Consider the following 25522-nt stretch of genomic DNA (forward strand, 5'->3'; position numbering starts at 1 on the left):
TATGAGGCTAAAAGTAACAGTTTGCAAACAGGATTTAAACAAAAATAAATCCAACTTAATGACTGAGTTTATGAATTGTGTGCATGTATCATGTATATGGAGAGATCCACTGAAAAGCAGAGCTTTTGCTTTGTTGACCCCTCAAAAAGAAAATCTGCGATTTAGAAGAAGAAATATTATTGTAAAAATAAAGTTAAATACTAAGTATTATATGTAAAGTATAATACAAGAAAAGATATTGGAATAAAGATTCAGAAGCCCCAAGAGAAAGACAAAACTCAAAGGATATAACAGTACTACGCAAACCGAACAGATTATGAAACCAAAACAGGACTATATCAGTGCTCGAAGCTGAAGAAAGAGGTTCTGAAAGAGAAATATACAGCAAACATTGTTTATTTTTCTATTAAAACATTGTTTGTTTGGGGGTTTTTTTTCTACAGATCTACTATTATCACTTCGGTCAAAGGTTAAGTTTCAATTAGAGTTCAATTAAAACGTGGCGGTTAGTTTCCCCAGTATCGATTCATTAATGAATTATTCATCAATCAATCGACAGCAAGGACATCCGGGAACGCATAGCAGTACAAATCTTATTTATATATCTTTATACAAGTATCAAAAAGCACAGCTGTAATTATGTAGTCATGTCTTATACTAAGTACATGCGTGGCAATAGGTAAAACAAACATGTGTACATAATGTAGTCAAGATTTTTTATTTATTTATATAAAGTTAATTCTTCTATTCAATTTTTATTTATTTAGACCTCGCCTACATCTATTTTGGGAGTAAATACGCCTACTATCAAACTTCTGTAAGCGTTTACTTATAAATCGCCTAATCATCATCATTATCATCATCATTATTATCATCATCATCATCACCATCATCATCATCATCATCATCAACACCATCACCATTCCGTCATCATCGCTGGGCTGTGTTCACAGTCATTTTCTGCACATTCAAACATGGCTGACAGAGTGATTTCGTGCAGTTTTGCACATGACCAACTCAGTACACAGGAGGCTCGTGGTTGGTGTTGATATGGGGGAGGTTGCTGCAAGCTACCCCACCCTGCCCACACACAAACACGCAGCGAAGACGCACTGGGGTGGGATCACGCCAAAGAGATTATATAATCTCTTTGGATCACGCAATTTGGGGTCGTCAAATTTTACGGGGGAACCCCGCTATCTATAAAATAGTATGTTACTTATGTAGCTCGACCAGTTTAAATGAGGCATTTCAACCATATAGCACCCAAATCAATCATAAAATAATCCATAATTGTATTTTTAATGTGCTAAAAAGTAGAATTGTACGAACTGAATGAAAAGTACGACGATTTGGTGGAAGTTTGAATATCTACATCTTGTCTTGGTCGTGGTCCCCGTGTTTAATACGGAAGCAAAACACGTAACGTCACACGTAAACAATAATCGTAAGACTTTCGGAGATCGAGTGCGAACGAATCATAACAAAGTGAATATTTCGTCGAAATACAGCGTTTCGAGATGACCACCACACCAAGGAACGAACTTGACGACTCTCTGAATGGTAAGATCACATACTATGTGTCAGAATATTCCTTTTCTCATCTCACCTTGCCGAATTTTCCAGGCACTTTGAAATTATGTCGACATGTTTGCGACCATCGCGACCAGCTGGATCTGAACAGGTTTCACTCAGGCGGGCCGCCGGTCGCTCGGCTCCGGCAGCGCGGCCGTTCTGACGTAGACGCCATGTAGCAGCTGCTTCTGTTCAAACGCGCAGCGCAGGATGGATGCATATGGGTACACCATACGACTACGACTCCAGAATGTCTCAGTCATGTGCATTTCTTTGTCCATTGCTTCATGATTGTGAATTTGTGAATTGTGAACTACATGTAATATTATCAGAGATGATAGAACAAGATAGTATTCTGCCAACCTACCCAGCAGTATAAAAGAAGGGTCATAATGCAGCATTATGTTTTTTACTAATTTTAGATCGTTGTACAGTACATTTAGAGAGAAATTTGTAATTGTACAGACGTACAGTCTGTATTCTGGGAGCCATAATATAATATAATAAATCATTCCTATGGCTATGCTATGCCCTAGATATATCTAACTGTACTGTAGAGAAATTACTCAATTAATCAATTAGAGTGAGGTCTATACATACTTCGAATTTCATAACAAGTGAATACAATTGTCATACTAGATGGTAGAGAGGCTTGTTCATCCCATTGGCATTTTAAAGTGCCCGCCATTCGTTGATAAGAATTGCATTCCCAAACTAGTCGATGTAATTACCATTTACAGAACGAGACAAGTTAAAAAAAAAAAAAAAAAATCCTCCTTTGCCAAAATTTGACCATGCGCAAAAGCATAGGTTTCTACATGGAACAGGTGGTCGCAATTTGAACGGCGTTATGGTCGAGTTATGTGCAGCTTGCTTTAAACACATGTACGTGTACATACGGGTATGTCCTGGTTTGGTTCTGCTCTTCAATCAGTACAGTGGTTCATTTTAATTTCATCAGGGCAAAAGGAAATCGTGATGCTGAAAAGCCATAATTGTATTGGTAGCCAGTAACTTAGATTCTACAATTCACATGGAACTCTTTGTGACCATTAGGAATATTACAATGTAAGCAAGCTGTACACCTTGAAATCAACGGATGTGGTGTGCATAATGTGAGGAGTACCACAGAATAGCAGCTGCAATAAGATGGATTTGTTGACTTCTTTTGTAAAAGTGAATCAAAAATACAAGTTCTACATCACTTGATTCCATAAATTTAATGTTTCTGAATTGATTCATGAATAGGATAATTATCATATGCCTGGCGTATACACCAGTTTTAATTCTAATAAATTTCATGAGTCGAGTGCTATTTGCGAAATTTAACACTCACAAAAAAGAAAATGAACTGTGATTCAGACATTAATGCATTGTGCACATGTACATTTCTTTGTCTGTTGCTCTATTGCTGAATTTGACTAACTCTTGAAATTATTAGGAAGTGCCAATTCACCAAAAATTATACTCGCTATATAGTAAATATATGGTGCATAGAGTATTTTGTTTTCTCTTGAAATATAGGGCATAGCTTGGACAGCTAGTCATTCTATGGTTTGTTCTTTGATGTGTGAATACAAATGATCAATCACAATTAAGTGGCCTAAAAATAGTTCCCTATTTCCTCCCTGTCTACAAAATGCTTGCCACTGTGGAAGTGGCGGCAGATGGCATTCATCAATGTTCATCCTGTGAATTTTTAGACTTTAGGTGTCAGGGACCTCAAATGACCAATGGTATTGTGAAATGAAACCTCGGGACTTATCTCTAATCAGCTTGTGAGCAGTTCAACTGTGTGCAATGACCGGCAGAGCACACACTTGCTCAATGTAGGACCAGGTACAGTGAAAAGCAATGAGTTGCTTTAAATACAGATGGTCCAATTCATGTGACCCATCAAATACACTCATTTTTTTTCTTTGTGGTTTGGTACTGTGTCTTTGGATATAATTTCTACTGTTTATCGATAGTAATTTCAAAGGTACCGTGAAAAATTCTTTCATTAGAGTCTGTTGATTGCTGAATTGGTCATGGATTCTTTCACTGGGACATGTTAATAATAATAATAATATGAACACTTGTAATGCGCCGGTATCCATCATGAAAAGATGCTCATGGCGCAAGAAAGAGAGGCAGAGAAAAAAACAAAAACAAAAAACCAGTGAAAAGGAGGTATGAGAAAAGGAATAAAGGAAATGTTTACGAAAAAGCTTGTCTAAATAACCAAGTTTTAAGTGAGCTCTATATTTTAGTAGATCACAGGCCTGAATTGTTTCTCTCACAAATTGTTGATTTCTTTCTGTAAAACAAGATGTTTTGTGGCTTGAAATTTTCAGGAATTGTTGGTCATCGCCAAATGTGTGTAATTCATGATAATTTCATGTCTCGAAAAAGGCTGTTGGCTCTAATTCATGAAATTTCATGGTACCACGGTATACTGTATCTAACACTCATTCCTTTATTGGTATTGGACATGGCAAGAACAGTTGTCTTTACTTTTCTTGGCACTATGCAGAGTCGTGGGTTGAGCTCCAGTACGCCCAGCACCAAAGCCAGAATGAACCCCTGTTGAGTCTGGGATCGGGTGGGCCCAACGGGGGCTCAAGCACCCCCTACAGCACCGGGTCAGGGGGCGGCGGTAGGCACAGCCAGGGCATCCACTTCGGCACCAACATGGAGAAGCTGTTGATGGAGGCACAGAGGGAGAGCCGCTCCACTTCCAGGGAGGGTTCACAGGGGGGCAGGTGAGCACCCCTGATATTATTAACAGTGGGGTTGGTGTCTCAATCCACCATCAGAAAGGACTTTTTTTGTAGAGATGAAAGACAATTTCTACATATTGTTGACCCATGTCCTTGAACTTCAGATTTATGAATGCAACATACAATGTATGTAATGTGAAAATTTAAGAAAGTCATTTATTTTGCAGTGAATTATTATACTTACACATTGTACCTGTGCTATTCAAAACAATAAAGAAAACAAAAATGTATGAATTATGTGTTGAGTTCAATGAGGAGAGAAGAAATGCCTATTCTGTGCATTCATACTCACACACACACATGTACTTGTAGAAGATTTATACTTGAATAAGTAAAAAGAACTAAAAAAAAAAGAAAATCAAAGTAATGCCATGATTATTATATTTTGCAAAATAATGAGATTTTACTACTGCCTGATGATTATCAAATAGTGTACTGTTCTTTGTTTGTTTTTATGTATAATGTGTATATGTCTACAACTGTTGAATAGTTTTCTGACTGAATGTCAGTCCCATAGAAAAATCCTATATTTGAGCAAAGAAAGGGAATTATGTACATGTATGTACATGTACATTGTATGCAGATGAGATGTAAACTACAGGAAAAGACCAAAATAAACAAACAAACAAACCAGAGCAGTGCTACTGAAATTTAAAAAGAAAGAAAAAAAAAAGATACTGTACCCTTTTGTGTTGAGGTACAATTTAAGCCTTATGTTCAAACTTCTTTCAGATGACATTCCCCAGATTACAACTGGAGTTATGCTGATGACATGTACAAGTGTCACTTATATTTGATAGACAGGTACAGAAATTTGTACATGGAGGCCATCTGTCTTTTGTCGGTGGTTGAAGGTCTTAATACTTTGCTCTTGGCAAGTACGTAGCCCAGTTCTTGATTATTTCACTTTTTGTTCTTGCAAATGTCAACAAAAGTGCTCCTTGGTTTATTCCTTGTGACTAATCCCATCATCAAGTAAAGACAGGATGAAGAAAAAAAATGCAAATCAAATTCTAAGAGTAAAATATTTAGCAATATTACAGAGTCTAAAACAGAAAACAGCTTACATGTTCAATTCCATGAATGTAATTAAAGAAAAAAAATTAAAAATGTGCACCTATTAAAGTAATTCAATGCTTTAAATGCTGAGGTATACACAAATCAAGGAACTAATTTTTATTAAATTTTAAGTACTGGAAAACGGGCTTTCAATAAATATGCAAGGTTTAGTTGTAATCATATTGTACACTACTTGGCAGCTAGGCTGCTGTTAATTGTATTGCATAGAACTTTAGTGGAATGAATGAAGCATTGGCTTGTTCATTGCTTCTTGGATAAATCATTGATTACAACCTGAGAAGTTTTACCAGCCTTTCCACAGTAAAAACTATGTAGTATTACATATCATTGGCACTTAAGCAAACCCAGCGCAGCAAAACTTGAAGTGCCTTGCTATACTGGTACATCCAGGGTCCTTTATACAAGCAGAGCAGATGGTCCTGGTAAAGCTATGTTGTGGAAGCCATACACTGGCTATTCAAGTCTGTAGTCTATTGTCCTGACTCACTGTGCGCTCGAGCTGTTACAATGGCACATCCATTGTGAAAGGCAAGCGGTACCCACAATCCCAACAGGGCCAGGGCACAATAAGCTGGTAGGTAAAGGCACTCACTGTGGCTTTCACAAAGTATGTGATTACATCAGTTGTTGGTCTTACATTGTTAGAAAGGGGGATGAAAGGGGGATGAAAGGGGGAGAGATTTGGGTTGAGTGGTACATTGTAGAATTGCTTTGTATAAATTTTCTGTTTGGAAAAGATTTAAGCAACCCCAAGTTTACAGCCATGTTTTCATTTGCAATTTAATTCAAACAGCCCATCTTGATATAGTGCAGAAAGTAATTTTTTACACACACAGTCGCATTGATATAACCAGTATACACATGCACACACACACACACACACACACACACACTAAATGCCTGATTTCTCAGATATTGTATTTTTTAAGGGCACACAAAGTAGTCTAGAACGAAAGCTGCCAAAAACTGGTATTTACATGTATTCATGTGGAGTCAAATGGAGTAACAGGGGCCCTTTTTTTACTTCTGAATGTACTCGGTATTAGAGCTTTCAATCCTATAGCAGAATCAAAAGTTCAGATTCAATTAATGATGTTGCCTGTGATGAAGCTTCTGCTAGGATTGAAAGCTCAGATGTACACTTAAAGAAGTTAAAAATCATGGTAAAATATTCGCCGCATCTACATGAGAGGAATAAAAGTTGGGACCTTACATGAAGGTATCTTGTACCAATCAAGGAAAATTAAAGAAGGATTGTATCCAGCAGTTGTTAAAATCAAATTTTCTGTCGCTATCATACATGTAGTTGATGTATTTTAATCCCGCTAGTCGATGTATTTTCCTGTTTGTCTGTCATAATAGATGTCGTAGGATTGCCAAATGCTTAACCTTTGTGTCTGCTGAATGTCAATAATCTTGTTAATTCTTTGATACAGGTATAATGATTAACACTGCAAAAGGTTATGAGTCCCATAATCTCTTGTGAGTTGGGTATTAAAGTTCAATGGCTGAATTACTTTCCCATAATCTTCATACTGTGCCAAATGGTACAGTTCAGTGTTACGACTGACAGCAAATTGCTAAAGAGGGTTCTCACAATCTATACTGTTTCGATCATGCCCTTCCCGTGGGAACGATGCATTTGTACGCCTGAATGAGCTGTCTAAACTTCCAACAAATTCAAATTTAGGGGGACTTACTGAATGCTTTCAAAAATGGCAAGTTCAAGCTTATTGGCTGGGCACATGAAGGTCAATGAAGTATGAAGGAGAAAGGAGTGCCTTGGAATGTATGTGTGGTGATGGGTGGCCATGCTAATCATTGTCAGAAACATTTTAATGTCAAGGAGAATGCGAGTGCCTATCAGCTGCATGCAAGTCATGCGTCGCTTTGGGAAGATTTCAACACATGAGTTCATAACCAGGTTAATGGGAGACCCTTATTACATTAGGCCAGATGAGTTCACTACCAGGTTAGCATCAAGACTCCAATTACAAGTGACACGGGGAAACAGTCACCTTCAAGTAACAATGGACCCCAATTTCATTAAAGGCACATAAGCTCATTACCAGATTAACACTGGACCCCAGTTACCTCTAGGAGCGTGTTGTCATGTATTTGCCAAGAGGTTAACAGTGGGCACAGTTTTCACTGTCCTCTTGTTTCACTAACAAGTTGGCATTTGATACTGATTGCATCTTACCACAAATGGGCACACTTGTCAAATTAGCCTCCAGGTTGACATTGGACCCAGACTACCAAGCCCAGATGAGGACATATAAAAAATGTCTCTATACCAGATGAGCGTCAAAGCCCAAGTTGGCAGGAGCTGAAATTATCATCTGCTAGGTGTTCTAGACGCTCCTTACATCTTTATGGCGGTTATTATCTTATGATATAGTAAAGGGATGGTACATGGAGATGAGAATTGGGCTTAACTTTTTGCGAGATACCAAGAAAACACTTATGAAATAGTACAGAGCATACCATTTTAAGAGGAATTCAAAGTTTATTTGATGAAAATTGGGTTTGGAATGACTGAAAAATCCAAAAACAAAGTAAAACAAAGCGATCGTAATAAAGTGTGGGTCCCACACTTATTAGAATCGCTCTTTTTTTTTGATATCTCGGCCATTTCAAAACCAATTTTCATCAAATAAATGTTGAATGCCTCATGGAATCACATGCTCTTTCATGTTTCATAAGAGGTTTCTCATTATCTCACCAAAAAATGTTAGAAACCTGAAATTAGTTCTCAACCAAAACTATACGATCCCTTTAATGGTGCACTTGTACATGCACATGCATCTTTCATTTTTAAAGTCCTGAGCCGTTCTTTAGTCACATTTCAGGGGCGAATCCAGGAATTCCGTCAAGGGGAGGCGCCTTTCCAAATTAAAAGGGGGCGCACGCACCCCCATTTTTTCTTTTTATTTCTTTTGTTTTAACAAATAAATAAAGAGGGGCGCGCAACCGGTGCCCCCCCCCCCCCCCACTGGATCCACCTCTGCATTTTGATCACCAATTAATGCGAGGCTGAGAATGCAAGGAAGTATTTCCATGAAGAGTTAGAAAGTTAATGCTTTTCATACCAAAACGACAACAACAAACAAACAAACAATTTTTTGAATTGTCAGCATTCTGACCCAATTCTTTCAGGAATAGTTTGTAAGATGGTCATATGTATGTTGTTAAAATCCAACAAGAGAGCCTAAAAATGGGATGACACATATTTTACGGGATTATAGTTACACACATTGATCAGTTTGAAACATGATTCTCTGTGAGTCATGCTACTCGGGTCGTCACATCAGCCAACCGCAGGACTTTTTGTGAATCCGTCAGTGCTCAAGTTCAACGTTCGGGGCTAAATAATCCATCATATGATGGTAAAGATAAGACTTTAATCCACAATGATGAAACTGGTCGTCAAATTTCTAACAAACATACAAACCCCCATCCGGCCCTTCTAGATTGATTGCTATCAGATGTGGGTATCACACAGTTCACATTTTTTCCCCCTGCAGTTGATCAAGTTTAGAGTGTACTGGTAGAGAAAGTGGCATACATGTATCCGGATCTTATGAATTAATGATGAATTCCCACCTAGATGTCCTTTAGAGTGAGGTTTAACCAGAGGAAATGTGGACTCTAGAGGGTGTAACATTACAGCTGCCCAAATGAAAAATTTCACCCTTGCGTGTTGTGATTACGTGCATTTGACAGTTTTGCTGAAACGGTAGACCTCCGTGAGACAAGTAGGCCCTGTAAACGTGACTCATTCCCCCCTTTGAGAGGAACTTGGAAACAGTCCAATGTTTTCCGTGTCCACTGGGCTCAGCCTATAGATGGCAACCAGGGGTACAAGGTTTTCATAACATGACATAATGCTGTTTATAGACCTTACCAAAATAAATGTTGGAGACCTCATCTGGGATTATTGGAATTAATTCTATTCAAACAATTTAGAGTCGCTGTGTATGAAAGGGATGTGCCTGTGTGCTTTGAAGGCTTATCCATTTTTGTTGTTGTTTTTTCCCTCTCTATTCATTTATGTCTGTCTCTCTATTCATGTATCTCTTTCTTGGTCTCTTTCACTCTCCCTCTCTCTCTCTCTTTCTCTCTCTCTCTCTCTCTCTCTCTCTCTCTCTCTTTCTTTCTTGTCCTGACTGTTTTGCCATCTTTAATCTTGCCTGGCCGGTATCTTTTTGGCGACACGCTCTCGATGTCATTAAACAACATGTCATGATGGCTTGAAGGGATTTGTAGGGAGAAAAACCCACAAAGCTAATCTGTGGAAGCAGGTACATCCTGGCCAAATCTGATCCCACAGTTCTAGTCAAATCACATATTGACAGTAGGCTAGTTTTATTGGAGATAATACAAGGGAAATAACCTTGGGTAGAGTACAGAAACATTGAAAACAAAGTGCTTGATAAGAGCACTTTACAGTATTTTTTTTTTCTCTCTCTCTCATATACGAAGCGCTGTAATAATATTCACACTAATTTGAGCACAAGTGCTATTTCATGAGAATGTTCATCATGAGGGCACATCTTTAAACTCCTAAACTCCTGGTTTATTATACCCCCGCCAAACGAAGTTTGAAGGGGGTATATAGAAATCAGCGGACGGTCGGTCTGGCGGTCGGGCGGTCGGTCGGGCGGTCGGGCGGTCGGTCCGTTGCAAATCTTGCGTCGCGAACTACTTCCTCAGTTTTCGACCGATTCCCATAAAACTTGGCACAGATGTGTGCCTTGGGTTGTAGATGTGCAAGACATATTTTTTGACAGTACCCAAAAGTACGTTGCCATGGTAACGGCATATTATGGGCAAAAATGGGTACAAATCTTGCGTCGCGAACTACTTCCTCAGTTTTCAACCGATTCCCATAAAACTTGGCACAGATGTGTGCCTTGGGTTGTAGATGTGCAAGACATATTTTTTGACAGTACCCGAAAGTACGTTGCCATGGTAACGGCATATTAATGGCAGAAGATCAAGGAAAGATCTTGCGGATTTAACTACTTCCTCAGTTTTTTGACCAAAGCTTATCAAATGTTTTGACCAAAGCTTATGAAATGTTGTTTGACGGGGGTATAACCAGTCGCTGTAGCGACATTTCTAGTTTAACATGAAATCATTCTTGCCATTTGATTTTTAACTTTACATTCACAATGATGATGTAGGATCTTGGGAACGACAAATCCCAGCTTGTTTTTTTAAATAGTTGATAACAGAAGTAGTCCCCAAAGCTCTGTTTTGCTTCGGTTCCTTCCTCAGAATAAATGGCATCATTCCATGAAGTCTGATCATTCCACGGCTGGCTGAAGTCTTTCTGAAACTCTCGCAGGAATTGCTTGTCATATTTTGATTTAGTTGTTGACATCCGCGCTTTCATTTCACTCATGGCACTTGCATTTTGCAAGCAGGGCATTGTATGGATGTGATGAAATGAGTTTCAGTAAACAATATAACTTCTTCTAAATGCATTGTGACATTCTCAAACTTCCTCCTCTTTCCCTACCTTTAAGAAAATTCAGTCTCTTTTACTGCAAAATCTTTAGAAGTATAGTGAGCAGCATACAAACTTGAAGTGTGTTTAAAAGTAAAGTTTTTGTTTGTGAATATGGTGCAGTGTAGGCCTTAAAAGCCTGAAAAGGGGGCCATATGACGTTTGTCTTTTTTCCTCTCCCTTTTAGAAAGTTTCATGATTTCTATTTTCACAGGAATATTATGCAATGATGATATTTGCTTGTGCAAAATAGCACAGACATGGGGAAAAAGTAGGTTGCTTTAATTGATTTCCAACTGTTATGGTAAGTGAAAGGTTGCGTTCTTCATGTCTATAAATCCAAGTGCTTTTGCAGGGGGGGGGGGGGGGATAGGCCTATACCTACAGTATGAAGGATTTGACAAAATGTAACATTTGACAGTGTTTCTAAAACATTTCTGTTTCCTTGATTTTTCTTTGTAAGTAGCAAGTGGGGAAAGTAAGAAAAATTGAATTTAAGTGTATGGAATTTGACACAGGCAAAAAGAGAAAGAAAAAACACCTGCAAACCAAACTTCTTCATCACGGGAGCTGGATATCAATGTACAGCTGCAAATCTTGGAACATCATTTATTTTACATTCTGAACTTCACCATGTCATATTTTTGGTTTAAAAAATGTGTATTCAATGACATAATGTAAACATGTGTTTGGGTTAGATAGTTCAGCTGTTGCAAACCACAGTGATGTCATTTCCAGACATGTAAATGTCAGCTGGTCACTGCTGAAAAATCGCTTCACGACTGAAGAAACAGTCTCACTCAAATCTTCCTGACTTACCCATGACCCGTGCAAATGTGCTTACGTGCCTTGGTGCAGAGTCGTGGCTCACTCGCAGGAGTGTGCCGAGTGAGTGAGGGAGGTCACAGTAGTACAAGTTTCGTACATCTCGTTTCCTTGACTGCACCCTTACACATACACTCAGTCAACCGAAGATTACATTAGCCACGAATGTTCTGCACGAACCCAATCTCCTGCTGATTAGGACGGCAGGACGGCAACCCAAATAGACCGCAAGGTTGTCTGGGTGAATTTTGATGAGCGGGGAGGGACCCTAGACCCCAGTCCCATACACTGCATCCTTTTTTGCAGCGTCTTGAAGCCTGGCCAGCCACATTAATTTTAGCTAGGTTTATTTTGTGACCTTCTTGTCTTCACCTGATTCTAAAAGTTAAAGGTGTGTGGCCAGTCACGCAGAATGATGATTTGTCAGATCTCTGAAAAATTAAGAGTCACTCAACAATGTAGCATTACAGGCATCTTTTAAAACCGGTACACTTTGGGATCTGTTCAGTATTTATTGTTATATGTATATTAGATATATGTATCTATAGGATATATATATATATATATATATATTTATTAAATGATACTAATTATTATTAGTTGTAAAAAGCTCTTTCACTATTATCAATTTCTAATTATTGTCACTCTTTTCTAACTATGCTATGTTTAATGAAATACATAAAATACTCTGCTGAGAATGTGAAGGGTGTTATAAAGTTGCCACTATACCCATAGCGCTCGAGACAACGTAATGCCCTTCTCATTCTTACCTGACGAAATGTGTATTGGAGATTTTGACACTTTACTAGGTGTATGGTTCATTATCCTCATTATAGAATTTAAATGAATATTTAAAAAAAAAAAATAAATATACATGCCTGCATCAATGTATGGTATCATACAATTTGTAGAAAGAAATTGTGTGTGTGACTGTGTCTTTGTGTGTACTGTAAACGTCAATATTTTCGCGCGATTAATTTTTCGCGCTGAGCGGCTCGAAAACGTATTCGCGGGTTCTTAAATTCGCGCTCCGCAGCAGGTTACTTTACTGTAGTACACATTCACTGCTTTCATCCAAAGCCTCTGCTACATAGCTTGCTATGCCAGCGTACGATAAGCGACATAGCGAGCGGCTCGACTGCGAGTAAAGCACTCAAATACGCAGTACAGCTGTGACTGTAGTACCGTAGTCACGGGGGAATGTAGCATCGGTGCGTGCGGTGCACACATGCATGCTACAGTACACAGCAATCTATCGTCTCTTCGCACAGTACTACAACCTGTAGTAGCGTAAACATGCCTGTACATTGTACTACGTAGCAGTATCATCGATGAAGCGCACACAATTCTTCCCGTTCAAAATGTGCATAGAAAATTGTGAAGATATATTCGCGCGTTTTTGAATTCGCGCTAGCCGAACGTAGCGCGAAATCCGCGAAAATTAATGTACCGCGAAAATTTCCACGTTTACAGTATTGAATTTGTCTCTTTTATAGCACTATATTTTTTCTATTTTATAGTTGCTGTTTTTTTAATGTGTGTAGTTCTATCACCTCTTGCTGTGCACATTCGAGGTTATGATCTCCCAACTAGATAGACATAATAAACATGATGTTCGTCATTTCTGTGTCAATGACTTTACCGGCTTGTATAACACATACAAACATGCATGCCCAGTTCACACTTTGGTTCTAATTTGACAGTAGCGTGGATCGAGCAGGTTGGTACATTATGATAGACTTTGTTTACTGGTTGAATGTTTATATAAATACAGGTTGGTACATTACGATTTATATAAATTTAACCAGTAAACAACTAGTACAGTGTATATCTCTCAAATTCAAGCTGCAATACTTATAGCATTTTAATGCCATTACTATAAGGAAAAAGAAAACAGTGGGCAATGTTAATAGGCTGTGATTGACTGTTTCGTAGTCATATTTTTTCATAGTCATATTTTTCCTCTTGTGGTAAATACATTGTATGAGCTCCTCTAAGGAGACATTTATCATTAAGAGCTCCCTCGTGGAGACACTGTAATAGCATAAAGTTTGAAGAATGATAATGTTTGGTTTGTTTGTAATATTGCTTTATCTGATCTCAATAAATTGCCTTGGGCAAAATATTTTTCAATAGGGCCCCATTTATTTATTTTTTTTCCATAACAGCAACAACAACAGGCTCTAGTTATCGAAAGGCCCATCCACATTTGAAAACAATGCAATATACTGTAAGTAATCATGCATAAGACTTGACCTTTCCGTTTATACTGCAATACAAAAATAGAAATATAGTGAGTTGTTGGCTGGGTGATATACAACAAGAATGGTTACAACAGTCTATTACACACTGACTTCTGATGTAAACAATACAGTACATGTACCAGTACAGACTAGCAGGCTATTGAGTGCTCAGTTTGTGTATGGTTTACAAGCTTGGTATCATATGGGATTCAAAGTCACACGACAAAAAATGGGTGTATCTGGTGGTGAGAGCTCTCTCTCTCTCATTTTTTTTCCAACAAACTTCATGCAGAGTTAGAAAAATTGGTCTCTTGCATGTAATATTTTGGGTGATCAAGGCATTTGATAGCTTTGGCACAGTTGCTTTGAAATTTAATACAACTTTCAGCAAAGTGTCACCTTTTTTTTTTCTCTCACATCATAACTTTCACTTGCAGATTTAATTCAGAGACTGACCTGAGATAAAGATTGAATAAGTTTAAACTTTAGTGCATACTTTTGTTGTAGCATAAAACACACAATTCCATTTACATTTTGTATATCAACAAAATCATACAACATGCATGAATACCTTTACAAAGAGTATGGGCTGACTTCTTTTTTTTTTTCCAGTGGTGATGTCGAACTGTGGGAACATACAGTGTTAACTGAAGAAGTGAGGCACCCATTGTGTCTAGTAGTTCAAATTTAGCCCCCCCCCCCCCCCCCCACAACTTCAAAAACAAAACAAAAACAAAACAAAAATGGATGTGTATATACTATGGGCCTTGATGTTTTGCTAGCCAGGGTTAAGCTGAAGTGCCTAGCTGATTCTATGAAGCCCTGAGTCATCCGTGAACCCTTTTCAAAAGCTGGGGTTAAACGTACTGCACGTAGAACATGTAACCCACGGAGGAGCATTAGTACTGCATCCTTTGTTTGTTGTGATCAGTGCTGCTCTGTTTTCATGTTATGGCTCATGTTCAGGGTCAATATAGGCCATATGCTGACAATCCAATACAAATTGTGTGTTGTTGGAGGTTGGAGAACACTTTGTAAAAATATACAAAAACCAAGTGCACCAGGAGGCCTATTTAATTATCTGGGTCCCACCTGACTCAACCAACTTTTTCTCATGCAAATTGTCAGAATTGTAAAACTATAGTCACTTTATGCATTTTAGGCTATTTCATATTTGAGGGCGGAGTAGTAGATTTGAAGGGAATAGACTGTTGCTGTAAAGTGCAAAAAATAAAAAATAAATTGATTGATGTTTCTCTTTTTCACAGGCAGGTAACAAACCATGTTATTCACCTGCTCCCCCCCCCCCCCCCTCCCCATTAAGTTTCTTTCTAGGCAGAAATTCACTTCAACATTCATCAGTTGTTTTTAGGTGGGACAAATCTCCATTCCTGCAAACTTTGTGCATGCGGGTTAGGTAATTCTGTTGGGAATATGCATAGAATATGAATACATTACAGGTATGGTTTATGAAACACAAAGTTCTAAAACTTACTTTGGCAACTGTTTGTAAATCTAATCTTTTCAGCTGCAGAACTGCTTCGTCTATTAATTGTACACTGCAAGTTACTTTTTTGTAGCAATCTCTGTAATGCACAAGTGGGAAAATAAGCAAATCAGCCCCTAATAAAGAAAAAAAGCAATTCATATGAAGTTACCAGGCACTAGTATAATCAAGGCTTGACCTATAATTAGGGTTATACAATGTATGCTACAATTACCTTGTTCTTTTTTGTTTTTGTTTTTTCTATAGCATGATGCACGATTCCTTTTTTTCCCAGGTCTGTTTGCAATCCCATCAACTTTCATATTGTATGAAAATTCTCAAACAGGGTACTAAAATAGTCTAGATGGCAAGGCAGCACACAGCGACTGAGGATTAGAAGTATGTCATTATGTATTGTAGGACTACAAAATATATGGTAGTGCAGTCACAATGCACATAGGGCCTATATATGGAAAACAAAAATTGTTATATGTAATCTAGTGCAGTCACCAAAGAATGCATATAGAGCAATATATAATGCATTACTTCCCCAGGTCTTGTGCAGGTTTGTTGTCTACAGCCTTGACCTCATCAACCTATTGTAATGTGATACAGAAAATAGGCGATAAAGGAGTTTAACGGCACCACAGCACACACACACACACACACACACACACACACACACATACACACAAGAAAAATCTGTTGATCATATTATGTACTAGGTCTGTTGTATAAGAAGTGTGTACAATAAATCTTTGGTTTCAGTTTAATTGAATACATGAATATTAGTGTTTTACTTTACCCACAATGCATTCGACTTGAAGATTGATTAAAGGAAAATATCATAAAGATACTACCAATCTGACCTGACCTGACAATGCCCCCTTTTTTATATAATATTAAATAGGTGTCAAAACAAAACAAAACAAACATATGTCTGTATTTCCTTTTTTCTTTTTTTTTTTCTTTTTTCTTTTTTTTTGGGGGGGGGGGGATAATATTCTTTTCTTACTCTGTGAAGTTATATCACAGTTGAGCATCTGTATTTTACACAAATACATGTACCCAGTATACACATGTGTGAGTACATATTGTATTTATTTTGTATCATACAGTGTACATGTATCTATTTGTATAAATGTTGTGTGTATAGTATGTTGTATGTCTGCATGTATATTCATGTATGCATTTGTAACAATTTTTTTCCTTCATATTTTACATCAATCTTTTGCTTGAAAACTGTAGTCCTAAAGGGCCACCAAGTCCGGTACTCAGTTCCAACCAAGGCTCAGCCCCAGGATCGGTGTACAGCAATGGATCTGGGGAAAAATACCAGGTAAGTCTGCTAATATGAGACTACATCAGTGGGAACATTTTTTCTTAGGAAGAAATTAATACAAACTTCTGGACAAAGCAGTCTATCATAGACTATTGTTCATAATCCCAATGCAAACACCTTTAGTTGCAGGTCACTTGAAGTTAAGTTGAAATATCAACATACTGCATCCCAAAGCTGGGATGTTATATCCTTTTAAAGCAGGGATTTTCCGGTCTTTTTGCTTCATCATTGCTCTCATGGTTTTGATGATGCCAGAATATGCTAGATAGACAGAGGCTACCTTACCCCCATTTTATTTTTTGGGGAAAATACTGCTATGCAGGTGTAAAAAAAAAAAATGTCCCTTTGTAGTTAACTGCTTTATTTGGAGTGTATGAGTTAGCGTGTCCAAACATAACCTTTGATCTGCCTTATATAATCACTTAATTACATTTCATTACAACTAAAAGCTTGACCATGTCTCTTACAGTATGTTTGTTGTTTTGTGTACTTTGATTGCTAAAGGTGGGGGATACCGTCTGTTAAATAAGAAAAGTTGGAATGAGAGCGTCCTACTTTTTGGCTGCGATATCTATTCATTATGTAAGATACAGTAGTTGTTCTGTGGTATTCTTCTGCCTTTGATTTTGATTTTGTATTCAATATATGGCCCCAAGATCTAGGTGACAAATCTTTGTGCAATCCATGATTCCTCATGGCAACTCAAAACTTGTCAGTCAGCCTAGTGGGGCACCTACCAAGTCATTTCCCAAGTCACTTCCTGACTAGACCATTGTAATTCTTTGTTGAATGGTTGCACAGCTGACAGTGTAAGTGGCTTGTGTAAGCTTCAAACTACGGAAGTTTGTTCTGTCAGTAATAATCCAATGTATACTGAAAAAAAAAACATGCACACATGCACACTCACAACCCATTCCTTTGATAAATTACATTGGCTGCGCCTTCATAACTGTATTGAGTTACTCCTGTGTGTGGAATCACTTTAATACCTCAATAACTCAAACTCCCAGTTTATTTATTTGTTTATAAATTTATGTTCTTATTTATTCATTTATTTATTTATCTATTTATTTGTTTATCCATTCATTTATTTGTTTATCTATTTATCATTTATTTATTTGTTTATTTATTTATCATGTATTTATTTATTTATTTATTTATTTATTTATTTATTTATTTATTTATTTATTTATTTATTACCTCCGCAGAGGGAGGAGGTTATGTTTTCGTTACCGTTGGTTTGTTTGTTTGTCCATGTGCAAAATAACTCAAAAAGAAGTCAACGGATTTGGATGAAACTTACAGGAAAGGTTAAGAATGACACAAGTAAAAAATGATTAAATTTTGGTAGTGATCCGAGAATTTTGGGGGAATTTATGAAATTTTTTGAAATTTTGACAGGTAGGATTAATGAACTTTGGAGTTCAAGCTGTGCACTTTTGAGGTTTTCAAACGCGCACTAAAGTGCGTGCTCTAGTTTCTGCTAGGGCGAGGCGCGCCACGCAGCTGAGGGTTTATGACGTAACATAGGCTTCTATATTGGGAAATCGGGCAATTTTGTCATCATGAATACCTATGGGTGGAAATCACTGATCTCTTTGGAAGAGCCCAAAGAGCTTTTCCCCAGTGGTGGAAGGAGAAAAATCTCTTTGGGAAGAGCAAGATCATTGTTGGAGGTCTGCGCTCTCAGAGTGTTTTCCTAGTTTATATTATATATATTTATTTATTTATTCATTTATTTATTTATCTATTTATTCATTCTGTTTTATTTTCACAGGGTAGCCCTTTCAACAGTTTTTCTGGCCAAAATTTCCAGGAGAAATGTCTTATAATATAACCTCCAACATAATTATAGTCATAGACATGGTTTTCGAAGATGATTTGAGATGATTTAATGTCCCAAACCACTTGGTATCTAATATCTTTAAAAAACTGATTTACAAAGGGGCCCTGCATAAAAACAATACAAAATACATCCAAATTTACATGCAAAAGTACAGTAAATTAAAAAAACACATGCAAACAAAACAAAACATGGCATACAAAGTCAATACAGAATATAAAAACAAGTATATATGAATAATGAATTACAGGAAAAAATATGTTTTAAAAAAAAGGCTCAGAAAACATTTTCCACCATTTGCAACCTACTTGATACATCAAAAGGCCTATTGTAGTACATTGTACCCATCCAGGTGACACATAAACTGCCAAATCAATGAGTTGCCCTTGAGAGCATCCAACATACCTCATGTACCACAAACAAACACCCAAATGTATAGGGGACCATGCAGTCCTTTCTTTTGCTCCATAAATATGGCATGCCATACCCTCTTAATTTCCCTCATCACCATAGCTCATGGTGGTTGTAATGAACTGATGAAATCACATTTGTTTTGTGAGTTAAATTGTATTGTGGTGGAATTATTTTTTAAATAAAAACAAGTGTCCTTTTTGCGTGTTCTTAATTCTTCTTATTCATGCATAGTCCCCATGTCATTTCTTCATCATGCAGAAAGGAGCTAGTATTAGTATATTATTGGTCAAGTGTGCAGGTATGATATCATACATATATCAACACTTGACCTCCTACAGGAGTTGTATGTGCCCCCAAAGAGATTATATTTTGAGGGAAGATATTGTGTTGAGGGGAAAATAATTCCCAAGGGTCTGTCCATTGTTACATTGCAACGATATACTGTAAAACATGATATATTCGCGGCATGAAATTTTCGCAAATTGGAACCGACAGCCATTTTCGTGGCATGAAATTTTCGCGATGTGCCACTGGTGTTCAATGCATATAGTATAAACAAGGACTTTCGCGTGCATTTTAATTTCGCGAATCTTGGCGCTCGCGAAATTCGCGAAATTAAAGTGCACGCGAAATTTTCTCGTTTTACAGTAGGCAAAGAAATTTGTTATACTCTACAATCTGCATAAATACATGTCATTTTACTTTAGCGTGCCATTGGCAGCCGGTCAAATTCTCAAATTATACAATCTGAATTTACATTCTTGCCTGCAATACAGTGGCAGATCCAGGAGTGGTGCGGCAGGTGCCCCTACCCACTCTAGTTTTTGTTGAAACAAAAGAAATATAAAAGAAAAAAATTGAGGGAGGCGTGCGCCCCCAATTAATTTCGTGAAGGTGCCCCTTCCCCCCCCCCCCCCTTTACGGAATTCCTCGATCCGCCCATGCGATATAAATTTGTGATCCTCACTGCATTAGTCACATGATTGCATTATGACCAATCACCGGCCAGTATTTATGTAGACCATTTTCTAATAGAATGAGAATTTAAACAAAGTGCTAAAAATTGTCATATCATGTACTGGTAATTTCTGTTGTTGGTCTTGCAGGGTATGCCAGGGCTGATGGCTGCAGCGGAAGGGACCACCGGAAGGGGCGAGAACTGGATCTGGGACTGGTCGTCCAGGCCGGAGCCGCTTCCTCCCAAGTAAGTATTCAACCCAAAGGGGGTCAACAGCATGATGACCAGTAGGTCATGCCTCGGTCATTGTTGAGCGAGGTCAATGGGACATCATTACTGATGTTTTATGATACAGCTCTTGGAATAATTATGAGGTTGTTTACGAGTCACACTCTGGGTGAAATGATATCACAATCATGAAGTACAATGAGCTCTCTGTGTTTATGAAATTTGATTTGATACAAGAACAAGCAAGATTTTCCATCAGGTGGGGATGGTATCTACAAAAAGGAAAAGCTATAGTTTTGAAATGCTGGAAAAACAAATAGGCCTATTGTTGCGAGTTGCATTATGGGATTAAAAGAAAAAAAGAGGGATTTTTCGCTGCCATTCACACATGGCACACGGGGCAAATTATCACAAGAGTTTCCCAAAATGTCAAGCTGGACCAGTTTCCATATCACAATGTGTATCATGAGAGTTAACTATTTTGGGTCCACACTCAAGAATCAGTGGTTTTTTCACATTGCATTGCCAAAATCTACTTTCAAAAACCATTAATTTTGGGTGTGTGTGAATGAGACTATCGAATGTTACAACATAAACCTACCCTTGTCTGTTCTCATCACAGAGAGTTCCGCTTCAAGCACCCAGACAAGAACAGGTTGAGCATCCGGAAGACCAAGGCCATGCGCAGCGACTTCTTCTCAGCTGAAATCCTCTCCATCTTCATTCCATCCCTTCTCCTCACCAACCTCTTTGCTCTGGGCATGGGGTGAGTTGTTGGCCACCATCTTCTTTTTTAAAGGGATGGTTCAGTTTTGGTTGATATTGGGTACAGGTTTCCAATGTTTTCTGATGATGATGAATTTTTGAGATAATGAAAAACCTCTTATGAAATATGAAAGGGCAAATAATTCTAAGAGGGATTCAAAGTTTATTTGATGAAAATTGGTTTTGAAATGGCTGAGATATCCAAAGCAATGATAATACAAGGTGGAACCTACCTTTTACTTGGATCACTTTGTTTTACTTGGCTTTGGATAATTCAGCTACTTCTAAACCAATTTTCATCAAATGAACTTTGAATTTCCCTAGGATTGTATGCTCTTTTACATTTCATTAAGGGGTTTCTAGGTATCATGCAAAAAGCATTTCTGCACACATTGAGGAGCATTTTAGTCTGTGAGGTATGTATTGCAGAATAGGCCCAATACAAAAACTAATGTATTCTTCCCCAATATGTATCAACTTAAACTCTGACTATTAAGTCTTCAACAAGGCTAGCCAAATTGTATTTGTGACAGTTACTAAGACTTTTTCACTCACTTCCCTTATGAAAACCTCATGTCCACACAATCCCTTTGTTTTACCTGACTTTGGGTAAATATTGTTTTGCAAAATAGAGATCTATTCTGTATTCAACAAACCTCTATGACAGAACACTTTGGTCAGGATGATGGAACTACTGATCTATTCAGCTGCATTTTTTTTTTTTTTTTTTTTTTTTTTTTTTTACGAGCGATAATAAATCCTCAGAAAGAAAATTTAGTGTTAACACTTACGTGGCAATAAGGAAGAATTCCCCCTAGTACTAAGTTCCCCTCGCTATGTCACTTGAACCTTAGCCATGACTGTGACAACTGTCACTATCCCTCTAGAGGCACTGCCAGGATTTGGGTGCATATGTTGCCAATTTGCATGCTGAGATGAGCACGTGTGTGTGTAAACTGTTGTGATTGTGAGGCCATCTTGAATGCCAGTTGTCACTTTTGATTTTGTGAGAAGAATTTTGACAGCCTTTATTGGGAGTCTGGTGATATTCAGGAACCTACATCGGCCCAGTATGTCATTGGAAAGGATTCAAGTTTGCCCGCCTTGAATTGAGCCCAGAACAACACGAAACAAAGTGAAACAACTGACTATGAACAAAACATTGCGCAACAGAAGGGAGGAAAGCAGAGCAAGAACCAAAATAAATACCAAACCAACAAAGGGAGATTTTATACATCCCTATGCTAAAACGTAGAAATAGATGAGTAATAACATGACATCTTTATTGTTAAGGCCCATGGATTGCACCACCCCCCCCCCCTGCCCCGAAGAAACAAACACACAAGCAAGTACACAATTAACTATTTGCTTTGTTTATAACATTTTGGCTTTGCAGTCTGTACTTTTCCTATTTCATTGTAATTTTCCAGAAATCTGTGACTTTTACATCTTCCTTTAAAAACTTATCCCAAGGAAAGCCATTGGAAAACCTCAAAACAGCGCGAGCAGATGTTGACGGGACATTAAAGGGTGGGAACCACAGATAGGCAATATCCTAGCCTGTGATGATATTGTACAATAAGTATATGAGCATCAGTCTGAATGCTTGATTTTAATATTGAAAACACCTTGGAGCCAGACTATTAGTACTTTAATTATTGTGATACACACCCTTTAAACCAAAACAACAACAGCAACAACAACATTACACACATTTTAAAATGCAAGCAATATCCATTGAAAAGGTTCAGAGTTAAGAACCTCACGTATGGTAGAATTGGATTATGTTTTGATAAGTCCATAAATAGGCGATATTTTGTATTAAACAGCAGGAAATAGACCAGAAGTCTGTGTGGAGATCTGCCCCTGGTAGTTATTAGAAGCCAGGATTGGATATTATGTGGAAGGGGGGAAGTGAAACAGAGGGTTTGTGTGTGTTCTGGAAGGAAATTTGTCTGTCCTCCCTTCCCCCATGTGCTTTGAGTTTATTTTTCACTTTCACATGCTTTCATGTATGATGGCAAGCTGAGTTAGTGGCAGAGTTAGCGTGTAAAACAGTCCATATTTTTGTAACCCTGAGAAAAGTTGGTCAGCATTTGAATAGTTTGATTGCAAAACGGGATAACTCCATCAGTGTTAATTTGAGATTTTTGTAATTAAAGTTTCATGAAAAACAACAAAATAATATGAAGATATGGAATATTTTTCATAAAACGTCCAGAATATTCATGATTACAAGTGAGGTGTTTTTGGAAAGGTTTTAGTTTGCTCCATCTGATAACAGACTTACCTTAAAGGGATGGTACAGTATTGGTGGAGATGAGAATTGGGCTTTTAACTTTTTGCGAGATACCAAGAAAACACTTGTGAAATAGTACAAAACATACCATTTTTAAGAGGAATTCACAGTTTATTTGATGAAAATCAGGTTTGGAATGACTGAAGCATCGTAAAACAAAGTGATCGTAATAAAATGTGGGTCCCACACTTTATTAGAATCGCTCTGTTTTTGTCATCTCAGCCATTTCAAAACCAATTTTCATCAAATAAACGTTGAATTCCTCATGGAATTACATGCTCATTCATATTTCATAAGAGGTTTCTCATTATCTCACCAAAAAAATGTTAGAAACCTGATATTAGGTCTCAACCAAAACTACACAATCCCTTTAAGATGTTTAAAAGTGTAATTTATCCTGCTTTGCAGTCAAACTCTTCATCTATGTAGTTTTAAATTTCATTATTTTAATACTGTATGACTTTCAGTAATCACATCCATATTTCATCTTTTCATTTCTTTTTCTCTCTCCTCCTGCAGTGTCTACATTGGTTTCAGGATCGCAGCCCCTCGATCCAGCTGAGACCCCACCCTGGTAGATCTACACCTAACATACACACACTCACACACATACACACACACACACATCCCCTTGGTCACGGCTGTGGGAGAGGACCGAATATTCGCGAAACACGGCCACCGATTTCTTGCTCCAACACCAATTCATCACTGATCACGCTTGGGGAATATTTTTCTTTGTGTACAAATGGAGAGAAAAAAAGAAGAGGAAAATGAAAAGTTTTCATATTATTTTTGAAAGGAGTATATCGTGTCATAATTGTTATCTCAAAAAAAATTGTGTATAATAGTTGTTGATTGCAGTGATGGTAATTCAGTGGATTTCAATAGCTAGGCACTTATCTATCAGATGCATCAGTGATAGAAGTAGCCTTTTGGTTGAACACTCACTATGATATGTAGAAATATCAAGGTTCTGATTTCTGACTTTGATTCCAAAGTGCAATGCTAACAAACAAGCATGAAGGCAGAACGGTGCCTGTACTGTGTCCTAATTTGAGCGGCAAAGAACAAAGACAAGTGTTTGATAGACCGTTATAGATATGAAAATCTGTTGCTGTGGAAACACAAAATTAACCTAAAAATCATTTTGTCATACATATAATCCATTCTTCCTTTCACCAAATTGAAGGTTTTTTTCTGTTTGTCCTGTACGATGCATGATATGGGCTGTCGTTCTACTCATTTTCCTGAGAATGAAATGAGAACAGAAAATTTCTTTGTTTTTTGTTTTTCCGTATTGTAGTATATGGTATATGAACTGCAGTCATATCAGTGTAATATATCGTATATAGCACATAAAAAGTATTGTACCACATAAGAGAAGAGACTGCAAAGTTATTACGAAGTATCATGTACATCTACATCATTTCTAACTCTCACTCAAGGTACTCTGCTGTGCTGTTCACTACTACACATTCATCATTATATCAAGTTATGGATTGTTACGCACAGCATACTAAATCAGTCTGTATGTACGCCAATTATATACTTATCTTACAATAATAGTAACTGCCAATCAATCAAACATCCGAATGTCATCATACCAACCCATATGTGCATGAACTGTCATTCATTTCCTTTGAGGCCAGTAAAATCTAGGCACAAATGTAGGGTCGGAACAACCGTATTTCGTAAGTTGTAGGATGTAACAGGAAAATTAGAGTAATGACTTTTTGAAGATTCTTCTAGGTATGTAATATAAACTACTTTGAAGATGAATGCACTAATAGAATTTAGAAGCACTCATTAAAAAGAAATGCATGGCTCATTTTTGTTTTCTTACAATAGCCACGTTCACACGGTCATGCTATCATCAGTGGTATGCGAATTAGCTCCTAACTTTGAGTTATGTAATGCGAGGTGCTTATTGTAAAAGGGGATATTTGCGCGCGAGTAACTTTTCGCACTCGGCCGAATAAGATGAATTTCACATGTTTTTAATTCCAAGAAATCAAGACACTACATGGTGGTATATATAGCAAGCAAAAATATTCACAATCTTTATTTTTGCACTAGTTTCTGGTTGCGCGAAATGCATGAAAATTTCCACTTTTACAGTATCATAGACGATAGGACTCATGGTTAGCTAACACCAAGCTACACTTTGAATAACATTGAAAACTTTGA

General features: G+C 37.6%; 1 protein-coding gene across 1 annotated transcript; it reads left to right on the plus strand.

Annotated features, from left to right (window-relative positions):
* Window positions 1-1439: 1439 nt before the first annotated feature.
* LOC139740760 (BCL2/adenovirus E1B 19 kDa protein-interacting protein 3-like) lies at window positions 1440-24131 on the plus strand. Its single transcript, XM_071651335.1, has 6 exons — window positions 1440-1563; window positions 4091-4319; window positions 16735-16825; window positions 20192-20289; window positions 20894-21037; window positions 23855-24131. The coding sequence occupies exons 1-6, from the start codon at window positions 1521-1523 to the stop codon at window positions 23895-23897; spliced, it is 648 nt and encodes a 215-aa protein (XP_071507436.1). The 5' UTR covers window positions 1440-1520; the 3' UTR covers window positions 23898-24131.
* Window positions 24132-25522: the final 1391 nt, after the last annotated feature.

This window comes from Diadema antillarum, unplaced genomic scaffold (assembly GCF_040938485.1).
Source record: "Diadema antillarum isolate AM-2024a unplaced genomic scaffold, OU_Dant_1.0 seq00000877_RagTag, whole genome shotgun sequence".
In the NCBI taxonomy this organism is placed as follows: domain Eukaryota; kingdom Metazoa; phylum Echinodermata; class Echinoidea; order Diadematoida; family Diadematidae; genus Diadema; species Diadema antillarum.